The sequence below is a fragment of the Neoarius graeffei genome, chromosome 7 (genome assembly GCF_027579695.1).
Source record: "Neoarius graeffei isolate fNeoGra1 chromosome 7, fNeoGra1.pri, whole genome shotgun sequence".
NCBI classification, from domain to species: domain Eukaryota; kingdom Metazoa; phylum Chordata; class Actinopteri; order Siluriformes; family Ariidae; genus Neoarius; species Neoarius graeffei.
In genome coordinates, this window is record NC_083575.1 from 26,729,693 (window position 1) to 26,756,950 (window position 27,258).

Here is a 27,258-nt window from a genome sequence, read left to right on the forward strand (position 1 = left end):
GAATTAAATAAATGTCTAAAGCTATTCTATACCTCAGCACGACAGCAAGACGGCACTTTGTACAAAAAACAACACTAAAGTCAATTTGTGCAACCATCAATAGGTTTTTAAGAAGTCCGCCCAAGCGGAAATGATTTTTTTCGGACGTTTTGTATGAAGTTTTTATTTATCGAATTTACAAAAAATAAAAATGCTCTGTTTCTCAAAATCCAGTGAATGTGGATATAATAAAACAATTATTCCATGAGATCTCATCATACATGGCTTATAGCCGTGGCTATCAGCTCTCATACAACAAGATTGAGTGGAATAACTGTTAATTAGTTCACTACAGTATTCTATATTATATGAGTAAAGAATTCTATACTTTATTATACTTTTCAATGTTTTAAGGAGCAAAAGCAAGTATAGTTAAAAAGCAATTGATTATTGTTTAATAAGCAATTGTTTACAAATAGTGGATTTTGCCATTTCAGGTCATTCTAAACTGTTACAACCAGAAGACACAATGCAAGTTCTGTATCTTCCCATTCACGAATGGAAGAGAATTCAGTGATTCTCATTTAATAATTTGAACAGACTGTCTATTTGTATGTTGGTGAGAATAGTCACATAGGAGCTATCTGGCCATTTACAATCAGATAGGGTGTAAATAGCATTGTTGGCTAGTAATTATTTTGTCTCTAGGTAGTGCTTGCCTTTGATCTGCCATGCTATAAACACCTGGATGTAAATAGGCACATTGGCTATTCCACCCCTGGTACAAATACTGTAGCTTTGTTGGCTACTGACACCTGGATGCAAATAACAACTGCCCAATATGAGTCCTTCTACCATTCTTTTCTATTTAATGCAAATATTTTTCTTACTAAAATAATTTTTCAGAAAATAGCAAATTGAAATAAGACTGATGGAATATACAACCCCAATTCCAAAAAAGTTGGGACGGTGTGTAAACTGTAAATAAAAACAGAATGTGATAATTTGCAAATCATAGAAACCCTATATTTCACTGAAAATAGTACAAAGACAACATATCCAATGTTGAAACAGAAATTTTATTGTTTTTTGAAAAGATATGCTCATTTTGAATTTGATGTCAGCAACACGTTTCAGAAAAGTTGAGACAGGGACAACAAAAAACTGAAAAAGTTGTGTAATGCTGACCCCCCCACTAATTTGGCTAATTGGCAACAGGTCAGTAAGATGATTGGGTATAAAAAAAGAGCATCCCAGACAGACGGAGTATCTCAGGAGTAAAGATGGGGAGGAGTTCACTGATCTGTGAAAGATTGTGTGGGCAAACAGTGCAACAATTTAAGAATAATGTTCCTCAATGTAAAATTGCAAAGAATTTGGGAATCACATCATCTATGGTACAAAATATCATGAAAAGATTCAGAGAATCTGGAGAAATCTCTGTATGCAAGAGACAAGGCTGAAAACTGACATTGGATGCCTATGCTCTTCAGAACCTCAGGCGACACTGCATTAAAAGCAGACACATATTTGTAGTGGAAATCACTGTATGGGCTCAGGAACACTTCAGAAAACCATCGTCTGTGAAAACAGTTCATTACTGCATCCACAAATGCAAGTTAAAACCAGATACAAACAATATCCAGAAACACCGCCGACTTCTCTGGGCCCAAGCTCTTTTACGATGAACTGAGGAAGTGGAAAATTGTCCCGAGGTCTGATGAATCAAAAGTAGAAATTCTTTTAAGAAATCATGGACACCATGTCCTCCAGGCTAAAGAGGAGAGGGACCATCCAGCTTGTTATCAGTGCACAATTCAAAAACCAGCATCAGTGATGGTATGAGGGTGCATTAGTGCACATGACATGGGTAGCTTGTACATCTGGGAAGGCATCATTAATGCTGAATGATTTTATACATGTTTCAGAGCAATATGCTGCCATCCAAAAAAAATCTTTTTCAGGGAAGGCCTTCCTTCTTTCAGTGAGACAATGCCAAACCGCTTTCTGTACATATTAAAACTGCATGGATCCATAGTAAGAGTCTGGGTGCTAAACTGGCCTGCCTGCAGTCCAGACCTGTCTCCCATTTAAAACATTTGGCGCATTATGAAGCACAAAATACAACAAACGAGACCCTGAACTGTTGAGCAACTGAAATTGTATATCAGGCAAGAATGGGGCAACATTTCTCTTTCAAAACTACAGCAATTGGTCTCCTCAGTTCCCGAATGTTTTCATAGTGTTGTTAAAAGCAGAGGTGATGCACACAGTGGTAAACACGCCCCGTCCCAACTTTTTTGAAACATGTTGCTGACATCAAATTCAAAATGAGCATATATATTTTTAAAAATAAATAAATACAATTTCTCAGTTGGGCGGCACAGTGGTGTAGTGGTTAGCGCTGTCACCTCACAGCAAGAAGGTCCGGGTTCGAGCCCCATGGCCGGCGAGGGCCTTTCTGTGTGGAGTTTGCATGTTCTCCCCGTGTCCGCGTGGGTTTCCTCCGGGTGCTCCAGTTTCCCCCACAGTCCAAAGACATGCAGGTTAGGTTAACTGGTGAGTCTAAATTGACTGTAGGTGTGAATGTGAGTGTGAATGGTTGTCTGTGTCTATGTGTCAGCCCTGTGATGACCTGGCAACTTGTCCAGGGTGTACCCTGCCTTTCGCCCGTAGTCAGCTGGGATAGGCTCCAGCTTGCCTGCAACCCTGTAGAAGGATAAAGCGGCTAGAGATAATGAGATGAGAATGAGAGAATTTCTCAGTTTCAACATTTGACATGTTGCATTTGTACTATTTTCAATTAAATATTGGGTTTCTATGATTTGCAAATTATTGCATCTGCTTTTTATTTACAGTTTACACAACATCCCAACATTTTTGGAATTGGAGTTGTTTTTATGGTTTGATACAGTGGAGGTATCATTGCTTGTTAGACACAGAAAAAGACCTATTTTGATCAAAACCTGTTTTTTCATCATTTTTGGAATTAATAATTGTGCTTTGATGCATTGTAGCTGGTCACTGTGATTCACCTGATCCCATAACTAATGGCCACATCAGTGGTGACGGCTCCAGCTACAGAGACACAGTAGTATACCAGTGCAACCTGGGATTTCGCCTCATTGGGACCTCAGTGCGCATTTGCCAGCAAGACCACAGGTGGTCAGGGCGAGCACCTGTCTGTGTTCGTAAGTGTTCTCTTGAAGCTTTCAGTGATTTTTAGAAATGTCACCAATGCATCCTTAGGCCCCAAAGGGATATTAATATGAAAGCTGAGTGGATCCCTGGGCTTTGATGATAGTTTCAATCCACCACTTATTTGATGTATAAAGTACACAGTGTGACCTGATGCACATAATGTATGTTAACTTATTTAATATAAGCAGGAAGCATAAATTTACAACCCTAAATCAGAAAAAGTTGGCTTGGTGTGGTGTGGAAAATGCAAATAAAGAAAAGACTGATTTCTAAATTTACTTTGACTTGTATTTCATTGAAGACAGTAAGAACCCAAGATATTTAATGTTTTGTCTGGTCAACTTCATTTCATTTGTTAATATACAGTACATCCATTCCTGCATTTCAGGCCTGTAACACGTTCCAAAAAAAAAAAGTTGGGATGGAGGAAATTTAGGGCTAGTCATGAGGTAAAACACATCACAATATGATTTGAAACGGGTGATTGTAATCATGATTTGGTACAAAATCAGTAACCAGGAAAGGTCTCGCCTGAGGAGGTAAGATGGGCCAAGGATCTCCAGGTTGTCAACAAATGCATGAGAAAATAATGCAAAAGTTTAAAAACAATGGTCCTCAAAGAAAGATAGGAAGAGATTTGGATATTTCACCCTCTATACCTCTATACCCTCTGGTGCATCATTAAACAATTCAAGGAATGGAATTCAAGTAATTTGGTGCAAGCCAAATTTGAACACCCCTCAGACAGCACTGCATTAAGAACAGCCATTCATCTATAGTTCATATAACCACATGCGCTCAGGATTACTTTGGCAAACCTTTATTGAGCACTACAGTATGGAGTTACATCCATAAATGCCAGCTAAAACTTTACTGTGCAAAATGGAAGGTAATTTGCACTTATGTGAAGCATTAATGCAGAAAAGTACATTGAGATTTCGGAGCAACATATACTACCTTCAACATGACATCTTTTCTAGGGATATTTCAACAAGACAATGCAAAACCACATTCTGCACACATGACAAAGGCATGGCTGTGGAAGAAGAGGGTGCCTGTACCACCCCAACTGATCTTGAAATGTGTTACAAGAATCAAAATTTAACTGTTTCATTTGAAAAACAATAAAACTCTTGAGATGAAATATTGAATAATGTGCTGTTGTATTGTTTTGAATGCAATAAAGGTCAAAGTTTATTGACAAATCATTGTTTTCAATTTTCAATTAAATTTGAACATACCATCCCTTTTTCCCGATTTGGGGTTGTAGAAGCATCCTTTCCTTGAACTACAAATTACATATTGGATGAGAAAATACATGTGATGAGGTTTTATGTTGGGCATTTTTTGAAAAATATGGAATTCGTGATGGAATAAAAACCAGATGTTGATTGTGGACTCAGATTTATGGACCCCGCTGTATATGAACAGAACACTCTTTTTTCATTTGTTGTGCAAATTTATTTCAAAGCTTTGGTGTTGTCCAGACTTGGAATGTTTGTGAACTCTGTTGGAGTGCCAGTCCTTATCTCTGTATCTGGCTGAATGCTAATAGATAGCCTGTATGAGTGGTTACAGGTTCAGGTGGAAATCTTCCATGAAATGTTGGTGGAATCCAAAAAGTCCCAATTAATGAATAGAGAAATTATCAGTGTAATTTACTAACTCTTATTTTCCAACTGGATTTAACCATATGCAACTTTCAATGTCTGTAGCACTGAGGCATTTCAGTGATCCCAAGCTCATTTTGATTAGGAAATCATCTACATATTGAAAGTGAATGGATAGGGCTGTTATGGTTACCATGTTAAAGGCAATAAAATCCTTGGTAAGATGGTAAGTCTCACCCCCATTTTTATGAGCCAGAGAGGACTGGTCATGGTCACCTGGTCAGAGTCGTGGCTTCTCTAATAATTATAGGCACTGGAAAGTTTCCAAAGGCCAGAGGATTGATAAAGACGAGCTGTGTGCCTATCTACCTCAGGCATTACTCATCTAGGTAGACTTCTTCGTTCAAGGACTAAGTCCTCTGGCTTAGTTTGTTGAACTCCAAGGCTTCTTGGATACCACTTATGACACCATTGAAGTGGTAGCAGAACACTTCATTTACTGAGTAAATTGCCTGCAAGGTTTCAGTGGAAATAAACCACTTTTTTTTACTGAAAGGGGAGATATTCTCTTGCTTCATGTGCCTTGTTGCATAACATGATTGGTTTATTCAAGATGCATGGTTACATAAAGAATACCTTGACCAAGCATACACTGGTTTACTATCATCTTGAAAGCTGCCCAGAACCTACAAACCCTGTGCTATTTGTGTGTTATACTTGAAATATCCTATTCTGCCCCTCTCCTCCTCCCAGGACCCACACATGCTTGATACATGTCCTCGATATATTACTGTGGTATGAGGTTGCATCGGTCCATGTACTTAGGGTAAATATCATGGTCATCCTGCTCATAGTTCTAAGGTTCTTACCTGTTTATCTTTTTGGTAAATAATTAATGGTTTTAGTTAGTCTGCATTAGTGGTTACAGGTTCAAATGATGGTTATTCTGCAACAAGGAGCTTTCTCTTCTATTTTTCTTCATATGTAAGAAAAAAAACCTGCCTGTCTTCATTTAAAATCAAGATTTGACTGTGCATAATACAGAGTAACCATAGTACATTATGACCTTTCATTTTCATTAACAGCCATTACCTGTGGCCATCCTGGAAACCCAGCGAATGGGCGGACAAATGGGAGTGAGTTTAACCTCAACGATGTTGTAAACTTTACATGCAACACTGGCTACGTGTTGCATGGAACTGCTCGGGCCCAGTGCCGTATGAATGGCCTGTGGAGCAACCCACTGCCCATCTGCAAAGGTAAGAGAGTTATGCACCTGCAGCATCTCAATAGGTACTTTCATTTTATTGGTATTAAAATCTCAACAAATATGTGCAAGAGCCTAATTATCACTATAAGAGGCTGTTTGACCAACATGCTGCACTGATTGTGAGGATGAAGCAAATATCTGCGAGGCTGAGTCTGCTGATGGATAAGTAACTTATTGCATACAATAAGTTGCAATAAATAACTTGGCAAATAAGTCAGATTCTGATTTCTGTCATAATGAACTGGGTTTCAAAGTTAAGTGAAGCCACAGCAGACTTTTTGGCATTAACTGGGTCTACCCATGCATATCAACAGTTCTATTACCAATCAGGAGAAAACAGGCATTTGCTGATGTGAAATATACAGCCTATTCCCAGCTACACTTTGAAGTGAGTGAAATGGAACAGTTACAATATGTGAGCTGCATTTGTTTGTTTTATGAATATACAAAAAAAAAAAGTCATCAGCACCTCACCCAGAGAACATAGCAGAACCAAGGGTAAGCTTTGAACTTTTGTTCATTTTGCTCGCCGGGGCAGATGGTAAAATAAAGACAAGGCATGAAATGATTGCGGCTTTCCAGCTAAACACACATACACACCGTTCATGCAGTCACTCTGGGGAGAGAGAGGATAAAATACATAAATCGACCATTGAAAGTTAAATACAGCTGTGCTACATTATCGTTTTGGCTCCTCCTGCAAATCACACCCTCCCACTACAGGCTCATGCTAAATGTGGTCCAATGTTGAGGTTACATCAAGGTTCAGCTTTTCCTTCAAATCATCACCATGTTTTCTTTAGAGGAAAGAACATCAAATTAACAAAAATATTGGCATATTCCATCCATCCATTATCCATAACTGCTTATCCTATGCAGTGTCACAGGTAAGCTGGAGCCTATCCCAGCTGACTATGGGCGAGAGGCGGGGTACACCCTGGTCAAGTCACCAGATCATTGCAGGACTGACACATAGAGACAAACAACCATTCACACTCACATTCACACCTACGGTCAATTTAGAGCCACCAGTTAACCTAACCTGCATGTCTCTGGACTATGGGAGAAACCGGAGCACCCAGAGGAAACCCATGCAGACATGGGAAGAACATGCAAACTCCACACAGAAAGGCCCCTGTCAACAACTGAGCTCAAACCCAGAACCTTCTTGCTGTGAGACAACAGTGCTAACCACTACACCACCCTGCTGCCACATTGGCATATTATTTTATTAATTTGACAAATAATTAATTAAAAGCCTATAACTGGACCTCAAATGCCATGAATTTAAACATGTCCTTGCCTCGATAAAAGGACCCTAAGCATTAGCCCCCTGTTGATGCAGAGCCTTCCTAATAGAACTCTGAGACTAACCCTTACCTTGTACCTTGGTCAGGCCTTCATCTGTCTTAAGACAGGTCTGCCTGCTCACAATCTCTTAATCATTGTTTGGCAGAATGTAGGATTTGGTGCCATTTAGCTCGATCCAGTGCACAAAGCTTCCCTATCGCAATATTGTAATCATCTTCTAGATACAGCTCAAGATCATTACCCAGTGTCTTCAGGATGTTTAGTCTTGGTTGTCCAATACCTCTATAACCACGGGCAGAAACCAAATCTAGCAGGAATTTAGAGAGCCTGCCATCCAACATTCATGCCACATGCCCAAAGTAAAGGAGGCAGCAGTAGCTTATACTAATTCCCAGGCTACAGCAACCAGTTCTCCTTCTTATCTCAATGTTTGAAATGTGATTGTGGAACCATACCATTAGGATTCTGTGCAGACAGTTATGATGGAAGGCATGTAGTCAATGTAACTGCTGTTGCTTAAGTGCCCAGCTGATGCAGCCATAGAGAAGTGTTGTAATAACTCCATACACATGTGTTTTGATCTTGGTATCAGGCTAACCCAATAGGAAAGAATACCACCATAGCTGTCTCCTCTCAGGCCATGCTACATTAGTACTTGTGAATGTGGTCCCCCAGTGTAAGATAAGAGCACAGACTGCTAGAACTGAGAGCAGTCCATCTGGCTCCAAAGTTCATCTCGCTGTTTCTCAGATGTTGCCATATGCTGGCCTGCTCAGACAACATTGTGAAGGTCAGTTAAATCAATCATCATGGCTGCACAAAGTCAAGTAGCTCTCTCCCCTTGTGCAGAATCACTGTATCAAAGATCAATTTATCTCCTGGGGTTCTTGATGGTGTGGTCACGGTCAAAAAGGTGCACTCAAAGGTGGTACCCCAGTTCAGTGAAAGGTTTGGCGATATCCTAGACCCTTAACTCGCCTAATCATTTATTATCCACTTTTCCTTCTCCATCACTGATTCTTCACACTCTGTGCTAGATTTGAACCTTTGTCCAGGGGTTCCTTAACAGTAGCAAGTCCGTATCTACCCTATAGATATATATGGCAGCCATATCCGTGCACCACAGCATCTTTCTATGGTGCCATAGGCTTATTACTGCCATTTTAAAAGGGGCCAAGCACCTCTGTCTGCTACAGTCACTTTTACTGAAGTATACCTGCTGAAATGAAGTGGGTGTATCTGAAAACTGCCTGGTTGCAAACACTTCAGCTTAGAGAGTTGGGGTGTATCGCAATATATGCTTTGTGGGTAAGAAAAAGGGGCCTCTTTTGTCTGAGCAGGGTTTTGACCACTGAGTTGTGTACATAACCTTAATTTAATCACAGGCTGGGTGCCCAGCCCTTACTGTGACATGGCATTATACAAGGAGAGTGACCCAGTGGTGTGAGAGTGGTCTGTCATCATAAACACACTTTCAGGACAGCTTTAAGAAGAGTCTGCTTCCTCATAACATACACTGAGTGCAGAATTATTAGGCAAGTTGTATTTTTGAGGATTAGTTTTATTATTGAACAACAACTATGTTCTCAATCAACCAAAAAGACTCATAAATATCAAAGCTGAATATGTATGGAAGTTAGAGTGGGGCGTTTTTAGTTTTGGCCATTTTAGGAGAATATGTATGTGTTCAGGTAACTTTCACTGTGCAGAATTATTAGGCAACTTAATAAAAACCAAATATGTAGCCATTTCACTTATTTATTTTCACCAGGTACACTGATATGACAACTCCAGATTTGCAAATAAACATATCTGACATTCAAACACAAAACAAAAACAAATCAGTGACCAATATAGCCACCCTTCTTCATGAGGACACTCAAAAGCCTTCCATCCATAGATTCTGTCAATTTCTTTATCTGTTCATGACCAACATTGTGTGCAGCAGCAACCACGGCCTCCCAGACGCTGTTCAGAGAGGTGTACTGTTTTCCCTCTTTGTAGACCTCACGTTTTATAATGGACCACAGGTTCTCTATGGGGTTTAGGTCAGGTGAACAAGGGGCCCATGTCATTATTTTTTCACCTTTCAGACCTTTACTGGCTAGCCACGCAGTGGAGTATTTGGACGCATGAGATGGAGCATTATCCTGTATGAAAATCATGTTCTTCTTGAAAGATGCTGAGTTTTTCCTATACCACTGCTTGAAGAAGGTTTCTTCCAGGAACTGGCAGTAGGTCTGGGAGTTGAGTTTGAGTCCATCCTCAACTCGAAAAGGTCCAACAAGCTCGTCTTTGATGATACCAGCCCATAGCAGTACTCCACCTCCACCTTGCTGGCGTCGGAGTGGAGCTCTGTGCCCATTACTGATCCAGCCACAGGCCCATCCATCTGGCCCATCAAGAGTCACTCATCTCATCAGACCACAGCACCTTAGAAAAATCAGTCTTAAGATATTTCTTGGCCCAGTCTTGACGTTTTATCTTGTGTGCCTTACTCAGTGGTGGTCGTTTTTCAGCCTTCCTTACCTTGGCCATGTCCCTCAGTATTGCACACCTTGTACTCTTTGACACTCCAGGAATGTTGCAACTCTGGAATATGGCAGAACTGGATGCTAATGGCTGCTTGTTAGCTTCACGCTTGATTTTCCGCAGATCATGTGCAGTTATTTTGCGCCTTTTTTTCCCACACGCTTCTTTTGACCCTGTTGACTATTTGCAATGAAACGCTTGATTGTTCGGTGATCACGTTTCAACATCTTCACAATTTCAAGAGTGCTGCATCCGTCTGCAAGACATCTCACAATTTTAGACTTTTCAAAGTCTGTCAGATCTCTCTTCTGACCCATTTTGCCAGAGGAAAAGAGGTTGCCTAATAATTATGCACACCTGATATAGGGTGTTGATGTCATTAGACCACACCCCCTCTCATTACACAGATGCACAGCACCTGATATACTTAATTGGTAGTAGGCTTTCAAGCCTAAACAGCTTGGAGTGAGACAACATGCATTAAAAGGATGTTGTGGTCAAAATACTCACTTGCCTAATAATTCTGCACTCAGTGTATTTGGCCAATTTGGTCCAGGTTACATATTATGTAGCTGGGGTCCTATGAACCCTGTCTAACTGCCAGGAATGTAGTTTCATCTACTGTGCATTAGCTCTGGCATATCAGCAGCTGCCATCAAAATTATGGATGGCCAGCTATAACCATTTTAATTTTAAGTAGTTTTTGGCAGCATATTGCTTTGTGCTGTTTATGATCATGGTATTGTCAGTTTACTTTATCTGTATCCTCATGCTTTTAATCTTTTATGCAAATAGAACCTTGGCTGGCCCTATTCTTTTTTTTTTTAGTGTTTTATGTGTTAAACAAAGAGACAAAATTAACAATATTGGGAACATAGATAATATGGATATCAAATCAGGTGTCATTTTCACCATAGGAGTGTCACATTCCAAAACAGAAGTGGTTCAACAATCAAACAAAAGAAGACCGAAACTGCTCTCGAGACTTGACGTGATATCCACTCCACATTCTTCTATGCTTTGCCTCTGCACTTTAAGACATTAAGCATTTTATTTGTTCTTTTGGTGTCTTTTTCTTTTCTTCACCTTGTAGTGGTAAACTGCTCTGATCCAGGATTTGTGGAGAACGCAGTTCGTCATTCTTCACATCGCTATCCTGAGAGCTTCAGCTACCAACACACAGTGATGTATCACTGTAAGAAGGGCTTTTATCTCCTTGGCTCATCTGTGCTCACCTGCCAATCAAACGGCCTGTGGGACAGATCGCTTCCGAAGTGCCTTTGTGAGTAATACTGTCTTTCTCCTCGGATTCAAATGTTAGCGTTAATTTTGTTGATGAATACTAAGACAAAATGTCTGTTTTCAAAAGACATGAGTTTCATGACAATTTTAAAAAAATAGTTTTAATTTAGTGTTTCATTTTTTTTTTTAATCGTCATTGTTGAAGCTGATCTGGGCTTGAGGCAAACAGTGCCTGGTTGACTTGGCCAGAATTGCAGCAGTAGGGTGGCCATTTCCTTTCTGCACATTCACACCTATGGGCAATTTAGAGTAGCCAGTTAATCTAATTGCATGTCTTTGCACTGTGGGGGAAATTGGAGCACCCAGAGGAAACCTGTGCAGACATGGGGAGAACATGCAAACTCCACACAGAAAGACCCCTGTCGGCTACTGGGCTCAAACCCAGAACCTTCTTGCTGTAAAGCAACAGTGCTAACCACTACACCACTGTGCCGCCCAGTTGTTTTTTTTTTTTGTTTTTTTTTAATAATTGTGCATTAAAAGCCATGATAAAATGTTTCCTTAACAAATTAAAATGTGGCCAAATTTAAACAGTTAACTGGGAAAAAGGATTTTTTTTTTAAAGAGGAATTTATGAAATCAATCTTTAGCTTGGATGTAATAATGCATTTGTTCAAAAGCGGGTGCAGCACTTCACTGAATAAATTCAAAGCTACAACTGTTGCCATGTACACACGTAGCCGGGTATTTTTAAAACCGAACATTTCCCCCCCCTCCGTTTATAAAAATGTTTTATCCACACCACCTCGTCTTCGAAAAAATCCCTTCCACACATAACCGAACATCTGCGTTTTCAATCACATTCATAAGCATTCCAAACCTGTAGATGGTTATTTCCCCAAATCCTACCCCCTAATCACATCGCCTGTGCTCTTGGAGCAGTAGTTGGGCTTCTAAAATTAAACATGTAAATAGCACCTGCACAATAATTAACGCTTTCAAGGCACTACTCCGATCCATTACTCTTTAGCTAGCCGCACACTACGCCGATTTTCAGCGTACCGAGCCAACTGAAGTCGCGAGTCAGGCGTAAAGACTAGTTTTCGATGGTACCGACTCATCTCACAGCCGATTCGAAAAACTAATCGGGAGCCAGACTGATCGGCGAGAGTCGCTAGCAATAGCCAATCATATCTTTCGCATATAACACGTGACATCATTAAACACAATTTCTAGCGCGAGAAATACGTGTTGGTAGCACCTAATGCAGGTATATACTGTAATTCCATAGACTGAAGCTTTATCCATAGACACAGTGGGCTGGAAAGCCACTCTGCTCAAGTTGTGTGGCTGAATTCCAAATCGCTTTAACTCCCCTATATAAGTGCACTATTTAAGGTTGGGAATAATAGCTCATGCAGCCTAGATAGTGCGCTACATATTCCATGTTGTGTCATTTGTAATTCAGCCTGTAGCATCTTCAAGTGTTGGATTTAACAGTAACTATAGGGGTGTTCACACGGCAACTTTTACTCCGGTGTAGCACCGGGGCTGCCCCGGTAGAGCGTTCACACGGTACAAAGTTATCCCGGTGTAGCCCCTGAAAGCTGCTTAAACCGGTGCAAATCTAACCCTGCTCGGGAGGTGGTTTAAGAAATTTACTCCGGAGTAAATGCTAGTTTGCGGGGCAGCACCGATATAAAATGGGACGTCTGAACGCTACAGGGGTAGACTCGCTACGCGTGAGGAGAGTTGATTACATACGGGCATTGCATAATTTGCATCCTGGTATTTTGCGCTTCCAAAATGGCGAATATCAACAACAACAGAACTGCGTGTCTTCCAGTGTTGCCAGATTGTCAGTTTTAAGTGCATTTTGGTGGATTTGAACATATTTTGGGCTGGAAAAAGTCAACAATATCTGGCAACACTGGTGTCTTCATCCACGTTGTTTTCCCAGCGCTTGATGATGCCATGACAACCGGGAAAAGGAAGTACATTTTCACGCATGCGCATATTTCATTTCCGCATTATTACTATCGGAAATGATAGTAATAACGATAGGAAATGATAATAATAAAAGGAAATGATATCAAAACTTTATTACTATCAAAGGAAATGATAGTAATAAAGTTTTTGCTACTATTGCACGGTCGCAGAAACTGCCGTGTGACCGCAAGTGGGGCTGCACCGGTGCTAACACGCTTCTCTCTAGTAAGCAGGGTTGTGACGTGTGAACGCTCCACAAAATTTACACCGGTGTAAGATATATCGCAACAAAATACATCGGTGCAGCATCGATGCAAATATGTGCCGTGTGAACAGGGCTTATATCCAATAGCCAATCACAAAGCTATTAAGTTGTCACGTGTCGCTTCAATCGCGACTGCACTCGTCAACAGTCGGGGGATATGTGCGTGCCCTGTCGGGAGTCGGCTCTGAAATGGGTCGGTTCGGTACCGCGTGGCTCGCCGTAGTGTGCGGCTAGCTTAAGTCCATGCTTAATCTGGCCTCTGCAGTAAACAAAGGTTGCACGTTTGACGTCAGGGCAGATTTGTTGTCATTTTTTTGGCGCAGATTGTGACATTCTAAAACGCAAACCTCCGGTTATCTCTGTCTACACGAAAAGGCATACACGGAGTTTTCAAAAATCTTCACTTTGCCCGGAGTTTTTTTAAAATATTCGTTTTTGATGTGTTTTCATGTGGATGACAGGCCAAAACGTAGAAAAATATCTTCGATTTAGCAGATACCCGGCTACGTGTGGACGGGGTCTGTAGCTGTGCCTAGTTTGCCATGCAGTTTACTACAGAGGGTGTTTTCATTTACTAAACCTGCTGTAGGTTTTCCTCAACTCAAGAAAAAAATGTTAAAGTCTAAAACTGAATTTTAGTTTATATTATCTGCCAAAACCAATACTGCTACTGAAATAAGCTTTAGGATTAGCTGACATGTGGGCAGACAATACATGTATAAAATTAATATTATATTTAGCAGACACTCTTATCCAGAGCAACATACGGTATAATGTACTCAGAGCAGCCTGGGGAGCAGTTGGGGGTTAGGTGCCTTGCTCAAAGGCACTTCAGCCATTCCTGCTGATCCAGGGAATCGAACCAACAATCTTTTGGTCCCAAATTAGGCCATGGCTATCTTAAATCCAAAATGCAACAGCAAATTTGAAGCCATGACAAAATCAAGAACACAATGGCAAATTAAAAAAAGAAATAAATTGCTGCCATGTTTCTGAATTCACTGTTGTGTTTTCTGTTTTGTTGTTGCATTTTTGGTTTCTTAAATCTAATACAACAGCAAATTCAGGAACATGACAGCAATTCTGTTTAACCCCCCCCGATGTATTTTTGAAGCCAAGAAGCCTTTATTTTTCAGACGTACACTCAAGCACAGACTTAAGCACACAGTGAAATTTAACCTTTGCATTTAACCCATCTGAAACAGTGAACACACACATGCACACACAAGTGAGCAATGAGCACACACACATACCCAGAGCAGTGGGCAGCTATGCTACAGCGCCCGGGGAGTAGTTGGGGGTTAGGTGCCTTGCTCAAGGGCACTTGAGCCCAACCTCAGGCCATGGCTGCCCCATGTTAACCTAACCGCATGTCTTTGGACTGTGGGGGAAACCAGAGCACCCAGAGGAAACCCACGCAGACACGGAAAGAACATGCAAACTCCACACAGAAAGACCCCCATCGGCCGCTGGGCTCAAACCCAGAACCTTCTTGCCGTGAGGCGACAGCGCTAACCACTACACCACTATGCCACCCTTTTGGTTTGCTAATGTGAACACTTATAGGCCATTGTATATGTGACCAAATGAAGACTGTAGAAGAATTAAAGGGTGTGAATGTCACTCTAAAATGCAATACTTGCTAAAGTGTATTTAGATACAGTAGGATGTGTACATGTTAGTTTCCTGATTTTGTTTTCAAGGACCTTACTTTAAAGACCTTTCTCTCTTGCGTTTTTCCTCATTTCTCTCCTACAGCTATTTCCTGTGGTGATCCAGGCATTCCCCCTTTCGCCATCCTCTCAGGCAGGAAATTCATCAACGGTGCAGTAGTGAGTTACTCCTGCAGCCAGAGCCGAACCCTGGTGGGAAATGCCACGCTCCACTGCCAGGAGGATGGGCGATGGAGTGGCTCGCCACCCTACTGCTCAGGTATGGAAAGCAGCAGCTCTGAGCTCAGTGCAAAAGTGTCACTCAGTCATTGTATAGCTTTAACTTCAAACAATATCTTGCTGATGTCTAGGTCAGTATATTCAGAATTAATGATGTATAACTCAGGTGGAACAAGTGCCCTGAAGGTAGTGATTATGTTCAAATGAGAGCTCACATGCCTGATTTCGCACATTAGGCTTGTCCAGAGTATCATATTACAAAGGCTACGTTTACACTAGACCGTATCTGTCTCGTTTTCTTCGCGGACGCACTGTCCGTTTACATTAACCCCCCTGAAAAAGCGGGGAAACGGGAATCCGCCAGCGTCCACGTATTCAATCTAGATCGTATCAGCTCCGGTGCTGTGTAAACATTGAGAATACGCGAATACGCTGTGCTGAGCTCTAGCTGGCGTCTCATTGGACAACGTCACTGTGACATCCACCTTCCTGATTCGCTGGCGTTGGTCATGTGACGCGACTGCTGAAAAACGGCGCAGACTTCCGCCTTGTATCACCTTTCATTAAAGAGTATAAAAGTATGAAAATACTGCAAATACTGATGCAAATACTGCCCATTGTGTAGTTATGATTGTCTTTAGGCTTGCCATCCTTCCACTTGCAAGTAATAAGTGATCTGCGCTGGGATCTCACACACAGCGGCTCAGTCCCGAATCGTGGCTTGTTCACTTCACTCGCGCGCTCTGTGAGCTGCGCAGGGCCGGAGTGCGCACCCTCCAGAGGGCACTCGCTGTTCAGGGCGGAGTGATTTGGAGCGCAGGATGCCTGCGGAGCCGAGCGTATCCGCGTATTGGTGTTGCTGTGTGCACGGCTAACGGTTTTAGTGTCAACGCGAATCGTTTTAAGAACGTTAATCTGATGATCCGCTGATTCGACGTAATGTAAACGTAGCCAAAAGGTGAGTATAAGAATGAAACGCCACTATGGAAAAGATACACATAAATGCATCGTTAAGAATGTACACTAAAAAAAAAGCCTCAGTTTGTCAACCAAAAAGGACTTGTGTCACAGCATGTATGGAAAACTAATATGAATTTGATCAGTTTTTTTTTATTACACAATTCTTTCTAAAAAATAACTTTAAACAGTTTGAGGCTATCATAATGTGTACAGTGTCTTGCAAAAGTATTCATCCCCCTTGGTGTTTGTCCTGTTTTGTCGCATTACAAGCTGGAATTAAAATGGATTTTTGGAGGGTTAGCACCATTTGATTTACACAAAATGCCTACCACTTTAAAGGTGGTTTTTTTTGTGACACAAACAATAATTAAGATGAAAAACCAGAAATCTGGAGTGTGCATAGGTATTCACCCCCTTTCATATAAATCCCCTAAATAAGGCCTGGTCCAACCAATTCACTTCATAAGTCACATAATTAGTTGGTTAAGATTCACCTGTGTGCAAAGTGTCACATGATCTGTCACATGATGTCTGCATAAATCAACCTGTTCTGGAAGGACCCTGACTCTGCAACACTACTAAGCAAGCAACATGAAACTCAAGAAGCACTACAAACAGGTCAGAGACAAAGTTGTGGAGAAGTATAGATCAGGGTTGGGTTATAAAAAAAAAAAAATCCCAAACTTTGAATATCCCAGTGAGCCCCATTTAATCCATTATAGCAAAATGGAAAGAATATGGCACCACTACAAACCTGACAAGAGAAGGCCGCCCACCAAAACTCACAGACCGGGCAAGGAGGGCATTAATCAGAGATGCAACAAAGACACCAAAGATAACACTGAAGGAGCTGCAAAGATCCACAGCGGAGATGGGAGTATCTGTCCATAGGACCACTTTAAGCCGTACACTCCACAGAGCATGGCTTTATGGAAGAGTGGCCAGAAACAAGCCATTGTTTAAAGAAAAAATTAAGAAAGCAAAATTTAAATTAAGAAAACAAAAATTAAGAAGTATAGATCAGGGTTGAGTCATAAAAAATATCCCAAACTTTGGATATCCCAGGGAGCACTATTAAATCCATTATAGCAAAATGGAAAGAATATGGCACTACTACAAACCTGACAAGAGAAGGCCACCTACAGTACCAAAACTCACAGACCGGGCAAGGAGGGCATTAATCGGAGATGCAGCAAAGACACCAAAGATAACACTGAAGGAGCTGCAAAGATCCACAGCGGAGATGGGAGTATCTGTCCATAGGAACACTTTAAGCCGTACATTCCACAGAGTGGGCCTTTATGGAAGAGTGGCCAGAAAAAAAGTCATTGCTTAAAAAAATCACATTTGGAGTTGGCCCCACAGTATGTGGCAGACTCCCCAAACACATGGAAGAAGATTCGCTGTTCAAATGAGACTAAAATTGAACTTTTTGACCATCATGGGAGATGCCATATGTGGTGCAAACCCAACATTTTCCGTCACCCCGCGAACACCATTCCTACAGTGAAGCATGGTGGTGGCAGCATCATGCTGTGGGGATGATTTTCATCTGCAGGGATAGGAAAGCTGGTCCGGACTGAAGGAAAGATGGATGGCATTAAATACAGGGCGATTCTGGAGAAAACCTGTTTGAGTCAGCCAGAGGTTTGAGATTGGGATGAAAGTTCACATTCCAGCAGGACAATGACCCTAAATATACTGCTAAAGCTACACTGGAATGGTTTAAAGGGAACCATTTAAATGTCTTGGAATGGCCTAGTCAAAGCCCAGACCTCAATCCAATTGAGAATCTGTGGCATAAATTGCAAGCCTTGAGGAATGGGTAAAAATCCCTGTGGCTAGATGTGCTAAGCTAATAGAGACATACTGCAAGAGACTTGCAGTTGTAATTGCAGTAAAAGGTGGCTTTACAAAGTATTAACTTTAGGGGTGAATACTTATGCACACTCCAGATTTCTGTTTTATCATCTTAATTATTGTTTGTGTCACAATAAAAAAAAAACAATTTGTACTTTTTAAAGTGGTAGGCATGTTGTGTAAATCAAATGGTGCTAACCCTCCAAAAATCCATTCTAATTCCAGCTTGTAATGCGACAAAACAGGACAAACACCAAGGGGGATGAGTACTTTTGCAAGACATTGTATATGATGCAAAGAGAAGGACACTAATAAACACAATGTCAGAGGCTGGTAAATAAGATGTGGCCACAATAAACACAGTAAGTTCGGGTCTGCTAGCATTTGAATAAAATGTATGACTTAACAATAAAAATTTCTTCTGGACTTAAGCTGTGAAATTTTTTCACCTTGTTTGGTAAATTGAAAATCAACACTTCTCTACAAAATGCTCACTTGCAGGTGGTAGTGCGGGTTTTTGCGGAGACCCAGGTGTTCCGCCACATGGCTCGCGTCTTGGAGAGGAGTTTCGTATCAGGAGCCTCCTGCGCTTCACCTGTGAGGCGGGATATATGCTGATGGGCTCCTCAGAGCGTACCTGCCTGCAGAACGGTTCATGGAGTGGTACCCAGCCCGTATGTGAGGGTAAGGAAACAGACAGGTGACTGAAAGCGAGGCGAACAAACAGTCATAAATTAAGTTTCCATAGTCCTGGGTTGATGCTAATTTTAAAAATGACTAAGGTAAAAAAAACAAAACACAGAAATGTTCAAAATAAACAACAAGAAATATAAGCAATAGTTTACATTTTGTTCTAGTTTACATTTGGCAGTAGTTTATATTACATTTTAATAGGAACACCTGTACACAGACACGTTCATGCAGTTATCTCATCAGCCAATCAAGTGGCAGCAGCGCAATACAAAAAAAAAAAATCATGCAGATACAGGTCAAGAGCTTCAGATAATGTTCAGATCAAACATCAGAGTGAATAAAAAAAAGTGTGATTGGCATCATAGCATCGATATTGGTCCCAGATGGGCTGGTTTGAGTATTTCAGAAACTGCTGAGCTGAGAATTTTCACATAAAACAGTCTCTAGATTTTACACAGGGTGGTGCAGAAAACAATAACATTGAGTGAGCAACAGTTCTGTGGATGGAAACACCTTGTTAGTAGGAGAGATCATGATAGAATGACCAGGTATTTTTGAGCTGCCAGGAAGGATATATTAACTCGTTGCAGTTGTGGTAAGCAGAAAAGCATCTCAATATGCACAAACCATTGAACCTTGCAGTGGTTGGGCGACAACAGCAGATGAACACATCAGGTTCCACTCCTGTCAGCCAAGAACAAGAATCGGAGGCTATCGTGGGTACAGGATCACCCAAACTGAAGATTAGAGAAAAAAAAATAATAAGCAAATATTTTTCCAGTCTTCAACTGTCTTGTTTTGGTGAATCTGACAAAAAGAGACAAAGGTTTTTATTCATCAGGCAATGGCTATGAAAAGTGCTACATACCTGAAATGCCCATATCCACTGTTAGAGCAATAATTAAAATTATTATACATACTTTTTGATGCAATAAAAACATGTATTCTATTCCTTTCTAGCAGGTTTCATTCATTTGGTTTGATAGCATGCAATATTTTTCACATATCGCTTATCCTACATGTACAGTATTACGTCACTCTACCCAATGGAGAATGAGCACTGAATATGGTTTACAATATTGCATGGTTGTCAAGGCAACATGACATCACACATCGGAGACATAAAACTTGCTCACTAGTGAGCAACTGTGACAATTTGTAAATAAACAAACATGGCCGCCAGGTTTGCTTTGTTAAATACAGAAGATTTTGAGAGAATTTTGAAAGAGAAAGATGCATTGAACACAAAGGAACGCGTATGTATAATAATAATAATAATAATAATAAATATTGGCTGGCTTTTTTTGTGGTACATCATGGTACTTATCTTCGACTAGTTCAGTATCATGCTAGCTGAATGGAATATATTTGATATACCACTCAACGCCAGCCAATATTATTTACATGTTTAACAACCAGAGTTGTAATTAACCTGTTTCAGAGGACACAAGTGTATCTTGCCCACTCACAATATGGAGGATGGTTAGGCAGCCAAACATTTCTCCAAGGATTATGACTGGAGATTTGAACTTCCAACCAAAGAATAATCTCTTGACCAAAACCCCTTTGAAAACCTGTGGGGCAAAGTAAAGAGGCAAGTTCAGAAGAGAGGACCAAGGACCCTCCTAGGTTGAAGCTACTTGTCTGCTATGTATCTGTGCATAAAAATAAACAAAAATATATCCTGGATAAGAAATCAGCTTGGCCCAAGCTAGTCATTAGTCCACCCATGAGCATTTGATGCTGACAGGCCTAAAATCAGTAATTACTGGTTAATTCAATGAGTGTCTCATGGAGATACACAAATGCCCCGTAATTTCAGCAGAGCATGTTTAAACACTACGTTAATGAAAGGGTGTGAGAACATTGCTAACAGACACTATTTAGAGCAAACAATCACAATTATTTTCTATATCATGCCACATTATTTAAAATAGAAATGAATATCTTCCAGGTCATTTGTCATGTTGCAAGAAACATGGTGCTCGAGAGCAATCCGAATTTGTAACATGAATGTAAAATGGTAACTCCACCTGGCATCACCAACTGCTCAATCCTTTATTTTTTGCTGCCAAACTGAATACAGTAAGCCCATGGATTGTGTACACAAGATCAATAGGATGCATTATTTAGAGGACATCCATAATTGAGTAAGGGGCTTTTAACGATTGCTTTAAGGGAGAAGAGATGGATGGGTGCTGTGGGTGATGCAGGTGGAAGCTGCGGCACTGTCTTGGAGATACAAATAACACCACACGGGTACTAACTGTAAATTCTAGACTACAGGAGAAGCACTAACCTGCTGCCGCTTAGAAATAACTTCTAGTCTGGAAATATATTTACCCAGAGCAGAGCCGTTCCACAGAGATCTCATTAACTCTTTATTGAACCATTTTTTTCTCTATTTAATAAACTGGCAGTGTTTATAGCAATTTTGCAGTAACAATTTCACTGATTATGATGAATGGCCTTGAGAGGTTAAGACTTAAAACTTGTGCTCTTTGGATGATTGTTATGAATTGGGCTGTGCATTACATTAATGGGTTTGGCCTCTTTCACAACCATACGGTACAGCTGGGAAACGAGTCATTTATCATACACACAAAACGTCTAGAATCATTTCTTGTTAGAAACCTCTGTTTCCTATGAGAGTAGAAGGAAAAAAAACCTTTTATCTGTTCCCTGAATGCTTGTGTGAAAAGAAGAGTAATTTCAGTGGTTTATATTTGTATTGCTTACAAATTGTTTGAAAAGTCTTCTCTCTCTCTGCACAAAATCAGTCTAACTGGTCTTTACTTCAGGGGCTGTCTCGATGAAGCGTATGGTCTAATGCAGTTAATTATAGCCCTCATCCAACAGTGCCACTTCTGATTACATTAACTCCTAATGTATTTGACAGTAATGGTCCGCATTTATCAGATATTTCACCTACGTTAGTCTTAAAAAAAAAAAAACACAAACAAACGCTACATGTCAGTATACTAAATTTGCTTTTGATGGGGTGGTGGGATCCAAGACGTGACCATTAGAACATATTACAAAGGTTCATTCATGCATTATACTGTATATGTGAATTATTTCAAGGGCATTTCGATTGTAAAATGCAATTTATCTGCATTTCGAGAAACCAGTACAAGTAAACACGACATATAATCTAATAATCATAGTCATGGCCTGTAGTGTAGATCAGCAAATAAGCAATATAAATAAACAAAGAAGGAAGAACAATCTTGCTAACCTGAACAGCATCATTAATTCTGAGATGCAAAGCAACAAGTCCATCCATCCATCCATTATCTGTAGCCGCTTATCCTGTCCTACAGGGCCGCAGGTAAGCTGGAGCCTATCCCAGCTGACTATGGGTGAGAGGCGGGGTACACCCTGGACAAGTCGCCAGGTTATCACAGGGCTGACACAGAGACAAACAACCATTCACACTCACATTCACACCTACGGTCAATTTAGAGCCACCAATTAACCTAACCTGCATGTCTTTGGACTGTGGGGGAAACCGGAGCACCCGGAGGAAACCCACACGGACACGGGGAGAACATGCAAACTCCGCACAGAAAGGCCCTCTCCAGCCACTGGGCTTGAACCCGGATCTTCTTGCTGTGAGGCAACAGTGCTAACCACTACATCATCGTGCTGCCCAAAGCAACAAGTCATGAAACAATAATAAAGCTGCAACTTTGTGTGTCACTTGGCCTGTTAATAGCCACTGATTATCGACTCAGTATGAAAATCTCTTAATATAGTAGCACATCACAAGCAGCATCGTTAAACCGCTCGAACAACACCATTTAGATACTGATGTATTAGTTACTACTTCTGCTTCAAGTGCTAAATCAGAGTCTGACGTTGGCGACCATGTTTTTGAAACCAGTTCTATCCCATGCCAACCGTAACAGGTCCACATCTTTCATATCCATTTCCAGTGCCAGACTCTGAAGAAGGTTCTGTCTTTGTCTTCCTCGGCTATTTTCTTCCCTCTACTCTTCCTTCAATGCATCATTTTTCAATTGAGTTTTCTCTGACTATGTCCAGTGAACCTCAATTGTCTTTGGCGGATAGTTCGAATGAGATTCCTTGTTTCATTGACCAACTCCAGTACTTCATCCTTTGTTCTTTTTTTTTTTATCCAAGATATTTTCTTCATTTTACAGTAAATCCACATCTCCATTGCTCCCAGGCAATTCATATCTTGTTTGCTTAGTGTCCACAACTCACATCCATAGGTCAAGGTGGACCATATGTAGCATTTCATGAGTCTTTTCTTTGTGTTCATTGATAGGTTTTTGTTTGTGAGGGTACTTGACATGTCTGTAAAATGTCTTCTTTGCTACTGTAATCCATTTTCTGATTTCAAAGTTACATCTGCAATCTTGGGTTAGGATGCTGCCAAGGTTGTTGAACTGTTCCACTTGTATTTCTTCACCATCAAAAATGATTTTCCATTTTGGGGGTATTTTATCTTTGGCGAATACCATCATTTTTGTTTTCTTCTTGTTGACGTTCAGCTCTCTTTGTTCACTTTTTTCTTTCAGAATCATTAAAAGTTGTTCTAAATCTTCTTCACTTTTAGCTAGGAGTACTGTGTCATTGGCATGTCTGATGTTTTGGAGATTTATACCATTAATGGTGAAGAGTATCTGGATTAGTTAGACTCGTATCAAAAAGGTATAAAGCTGGCTTCCGAGTGGCACAACAGAAAAGCTTTCACCCTATAATCGGGAGAATGCAAGCACAAACCACAACAATGCCACAGCCATCCGTGGCAAAATTGGCAGTGTTCTCTGGATGGGAGTTAAGGCATGCTGCCTCCCCCCTGTTAATCACAACAACAATGGGCAACTGTAGGTGTCTGTGAGCTCAGCTATGTGAAACAGGGCAGATGATGCTTTCTTCCAAGAGTACGATGCTGACGCATGGACAGCAGCTCAAATAAGGTGTGGTATTAGCTGAATGTAATGCACTGGAAAAAAAGAAATCTCAAAAACCTATACAGCAAAATCCCCAGTGTTGAATTAACACCCAGAGTGTTGATTTAACACCCTACTGTGTTTATATAGGTCCAATTGGACACAAATTAACTCTGAAAGTGTTAATTCAACACTGAGGAATTTGCTGTGTATAGTCAAACAAAAGTTCAAATGAAATTTTACAAGAAAAATCAGTCAGTAGTTTTATGCGCATATCCTCTCCATACCCTTTTCATAGTGTCTATCATTACAAGGTGTACTGAAATCAATCAGGCTGCAGTGTCTGGAGCATATGGAAGTTTAATTAAATGCAAAATCAATGACTTTACAACTTGTATATCTTGTATCCTTTACCAAGCAGACATTAAAGACAGAGTCAGCCATTTTGAAGTCAGAACACTCTTCAACATCAAGTCAAGTTTATTTGTATAGCACTTTTAGCAATAGACACTGTTGCAAAGCAGCTTTACAGAAAATTAAATACTTTAAATATGAACTAATTTTGTCCCTGATGAGCAAAGTGGTGAGGAAAAACTCCCTCAGATGACATGAGGAAGAAACCTTGAGAGGAACCAGACTCAAAAGGGAACTCATCCTCATCTGGGTGATAACAGCTAGCATGATTATAAACAATTTGCTTCTATAACAGTGTCCTTTAGAGTCACAAAGTACAACTGTGTAACCAGGAAAATTATGGGATAAATGGGTTATCGATGAAAATGAGGCATTTTGGAGGCGAGGCATGGCGATATACAGGTGAACTAAAAGTTGTGGTCAGACAGCAGGTGAACACTTAACCATCACGCCTTCACGCGCTAGAGTGGCCACACTCACTCACAGGACCCAGTCATTACGGGAAACACTTGATTCTGATTTGAGTGCAATCAGCATGCACATACAGTGGTGCTTGAAAGTTTGCAAACCCTTTAGAATTTTCTATATTTCCTCATAAATATGACCTAAAACATCATCAGATTTTCACACAAGTCCTAAAAGTAGATAAAGAGAACCCAGTTCAACAAATGAGACAAAATATTATACTTGGTCATTTATTTATTGAGGAAAATGATCCAATATTACATATCTGTGAATGGCAAAAGTATGTGAACCTTTGCTTTCAGTATCTGGTGTGACCCCCTTGTGCAGCAATAACCGCAACTAAACGTTTCCGGTAACTGTTGATCAGTCCTGCACACCGGCCTGGAGGAATTTTAGCCCGTTCCTCCATACAGAACAGCTTCAACTCTGGGATGTTGGTGGGTTTCCTCACATGAACTGCTCGCTTCAGGTCCTTCCACAACATTTCGATTGGATTAAGGTCAGGACTTTGACTTGGCCATTCCAAAACATTAACTTTATTCTTCTTTAACCATTCTTTGGTAGAGCGACTTGTGTGCTTAGGGTCTTTGTCTTGCTGCATGACCCACCTTTTTGTGAGATTCAGTTCATGGACAGATGTCCTGATATTTGCCTTTAGAATTTGCTGGTATAATTCAGAATTCATTGTTCCATCAATGATAGCAAGCCATCCTGGCCCAGATGCAGCAAAACAGTCCCAAACTATGATACTACCACCACCATGTTTCACAGATGGGATAAGGTTCTTATGCTGGAATGCAGTGTTTTCCTTTCTCCAAACATAACGCTTCTCATTGAAACCCAAAAGTTCTATTTTGGTCTCATCCGTCCACAAAACATTTTTCCAATAGCCTTCTGGCTTGTCCATGTGATCTTTAGCAAACTACAGATGAGCAGCAATGTTCTTTTTGGAGAGCAGTGGCTTTCTCCTTGCAACCCTGCCATGCACACCATTGTTGTTCAGTGTTCTCCTGATGGTAGACTCATGAACATTCATCATCATCATTGTTCAGCTGTGGAGCAGGTGACCACTAGCTTCCTCCATTTCAGCTTGTCGTTGGCAAGGGATTCAATTTCCTTGTCAGAAATGAGATCATATCCTTCACCCATGACTTTCCGGATATAGGTCGGATATAAGATGGCTTGTCTACCAGGCCTTCGTTTGCCATGTTGTGGGACATACAAGGCATAAGTCCTTGCTGGCTCATCTGTGTTCAGATGAAGTTGGTGACCGAGGAAGGACAGTTGGCAGCATTGTACAGTGTTAATGAGTGGCTCCACCTCCAGGCGTTGGTATATGGTCAGGTTAGAGACTCTGTCAGTGCGTTTGATGCCAAGCATTATCCTGTAACACGAGTTTGCGTATGAGTTGATTTTATTACTCATGTCTTGTGAGATAACCCATGTTTCACAGCCATACAGGAGAACGGAGAGACAGGTTGTTCTAAAGAAGGCGAGTTTTGATTTCAATGGGATCATGGTACTTCTCTAGATCTTCTCCAGCCTCCAAAAAACTGACCATGCTAATCCCCGTCTCTGGTTTAGATCAGTTTTGCTGTCAGCAACCATGGAACTCAAATAGCGGAAGTCCGAGACATGATTGATTTCCTCCTCATTAACCTGGAGGTGGTTCTGAGGGCACAGGTTATATGTCATGTACTTAGTCTTGCTAACACTTATCTCGAGCCCAACTGATTTTACTGCATTCGCTGTGGTGGTTACTTGTTTCTGGGCACCCTCTGTTGTTGATTCTAGCAGGCATATGTCGTCAGCAAAGTCCAGGTCATTTAATTTGACTTCAGGGATTCTTCGTGACTGCCTTTGGTGAGTAATAAGACCTGAGTTGCACTTGTTGGTAGCTGTGGTCATAAGATGGTCTCCCACTATGATGAAAAGAAAAGGGGCAAGCACATCTCCTTGCAAAACACCAGTGGTGATGCAAAACGTGTCGGATATTTTTCCATCCACTAAGACTGCCCTCTTTGAATTGTCATACAGAACTCAAATGGCCTTGACGATGCACAGCGGTATTCCATAGTGCTGGAGGATGACGAACATATATTCCCTGTTGATGGAATCAAACGCCTTCTTAAAGTCTATGAAGGTTGCCACAAGAGGTAGCTGTTTGCATCTGAAGCTTTCAAATATTCTTCTGAGGATGTGTATCTGTTGGCAACAGCTGCGTCCTGGTCTAAACCCAGCCTGGTTCCTTCTTAGTATAGGGTCAACCAGAGGATGAATCCTATTATGGAGGATTTTGTTGTACACTTTAGTTCCGATTGACATCAGCGTGATACCAAACTCATGAACATTTAACATTAGCCAATGTGAGAAAGGGCTTCAGTTGCTTAGAAGTTACCCTGGGGTGCTTTGTGACCTCATCGACTATTGCACGCCTTGCTCTTGGAGTGATCTTTGTTGGTCAACCACTCCGGGGGAGAGTAACAATGGTCTTAAATTTCCTCCATTTGTACACAATCTGTCTGACTGTAGATTGGTGGACTCCAAACTCTTTAGAGATGGTTTTGTAACCTTTTCCAGCCTGATGAGCATCAACAACGCTTTTTCTGAGGTCCTCAGAAATCTCCTTTGTTCATGCCATTATACACTTCCA

General features: G+C 40.9%; 1 protein-coding gene across 1 annotated transcript in view; it reads left to right on the forward strand.

Moving 5' to 3' along the window:
• The window catches only part of csmd1a (CUB and Sushi multiple domains 1a), an 800,422-nt gene that overhangs the window by 726,037 nt on the left and 47,127 nt on the right, over positions 1–27,258 (forward strand). Inside the window, exons 52-56 of the mRNA XM_060924925.1 lie at positions 2,997–3,170; positions 5,876–6,049; positions 10,997–11,185; positions 15,158–15,331; positions 18,613–18,795. Of these exons, the coding sequence (XP_060780908.1) occupies positions 2,997–3,170; positions 5,876–6,049; positions 10,997–11,185; positions 15,158–15,331; positions 18,613–18,795 (894 nt within the window). The remainder of the gene's footprint in view (positions 1–2,996; positions 3,171–5,875; positions 6,050–10,996; positions 11,186–15,157; positions 15,332–18,612; positions 18,796–27,258) is intronic.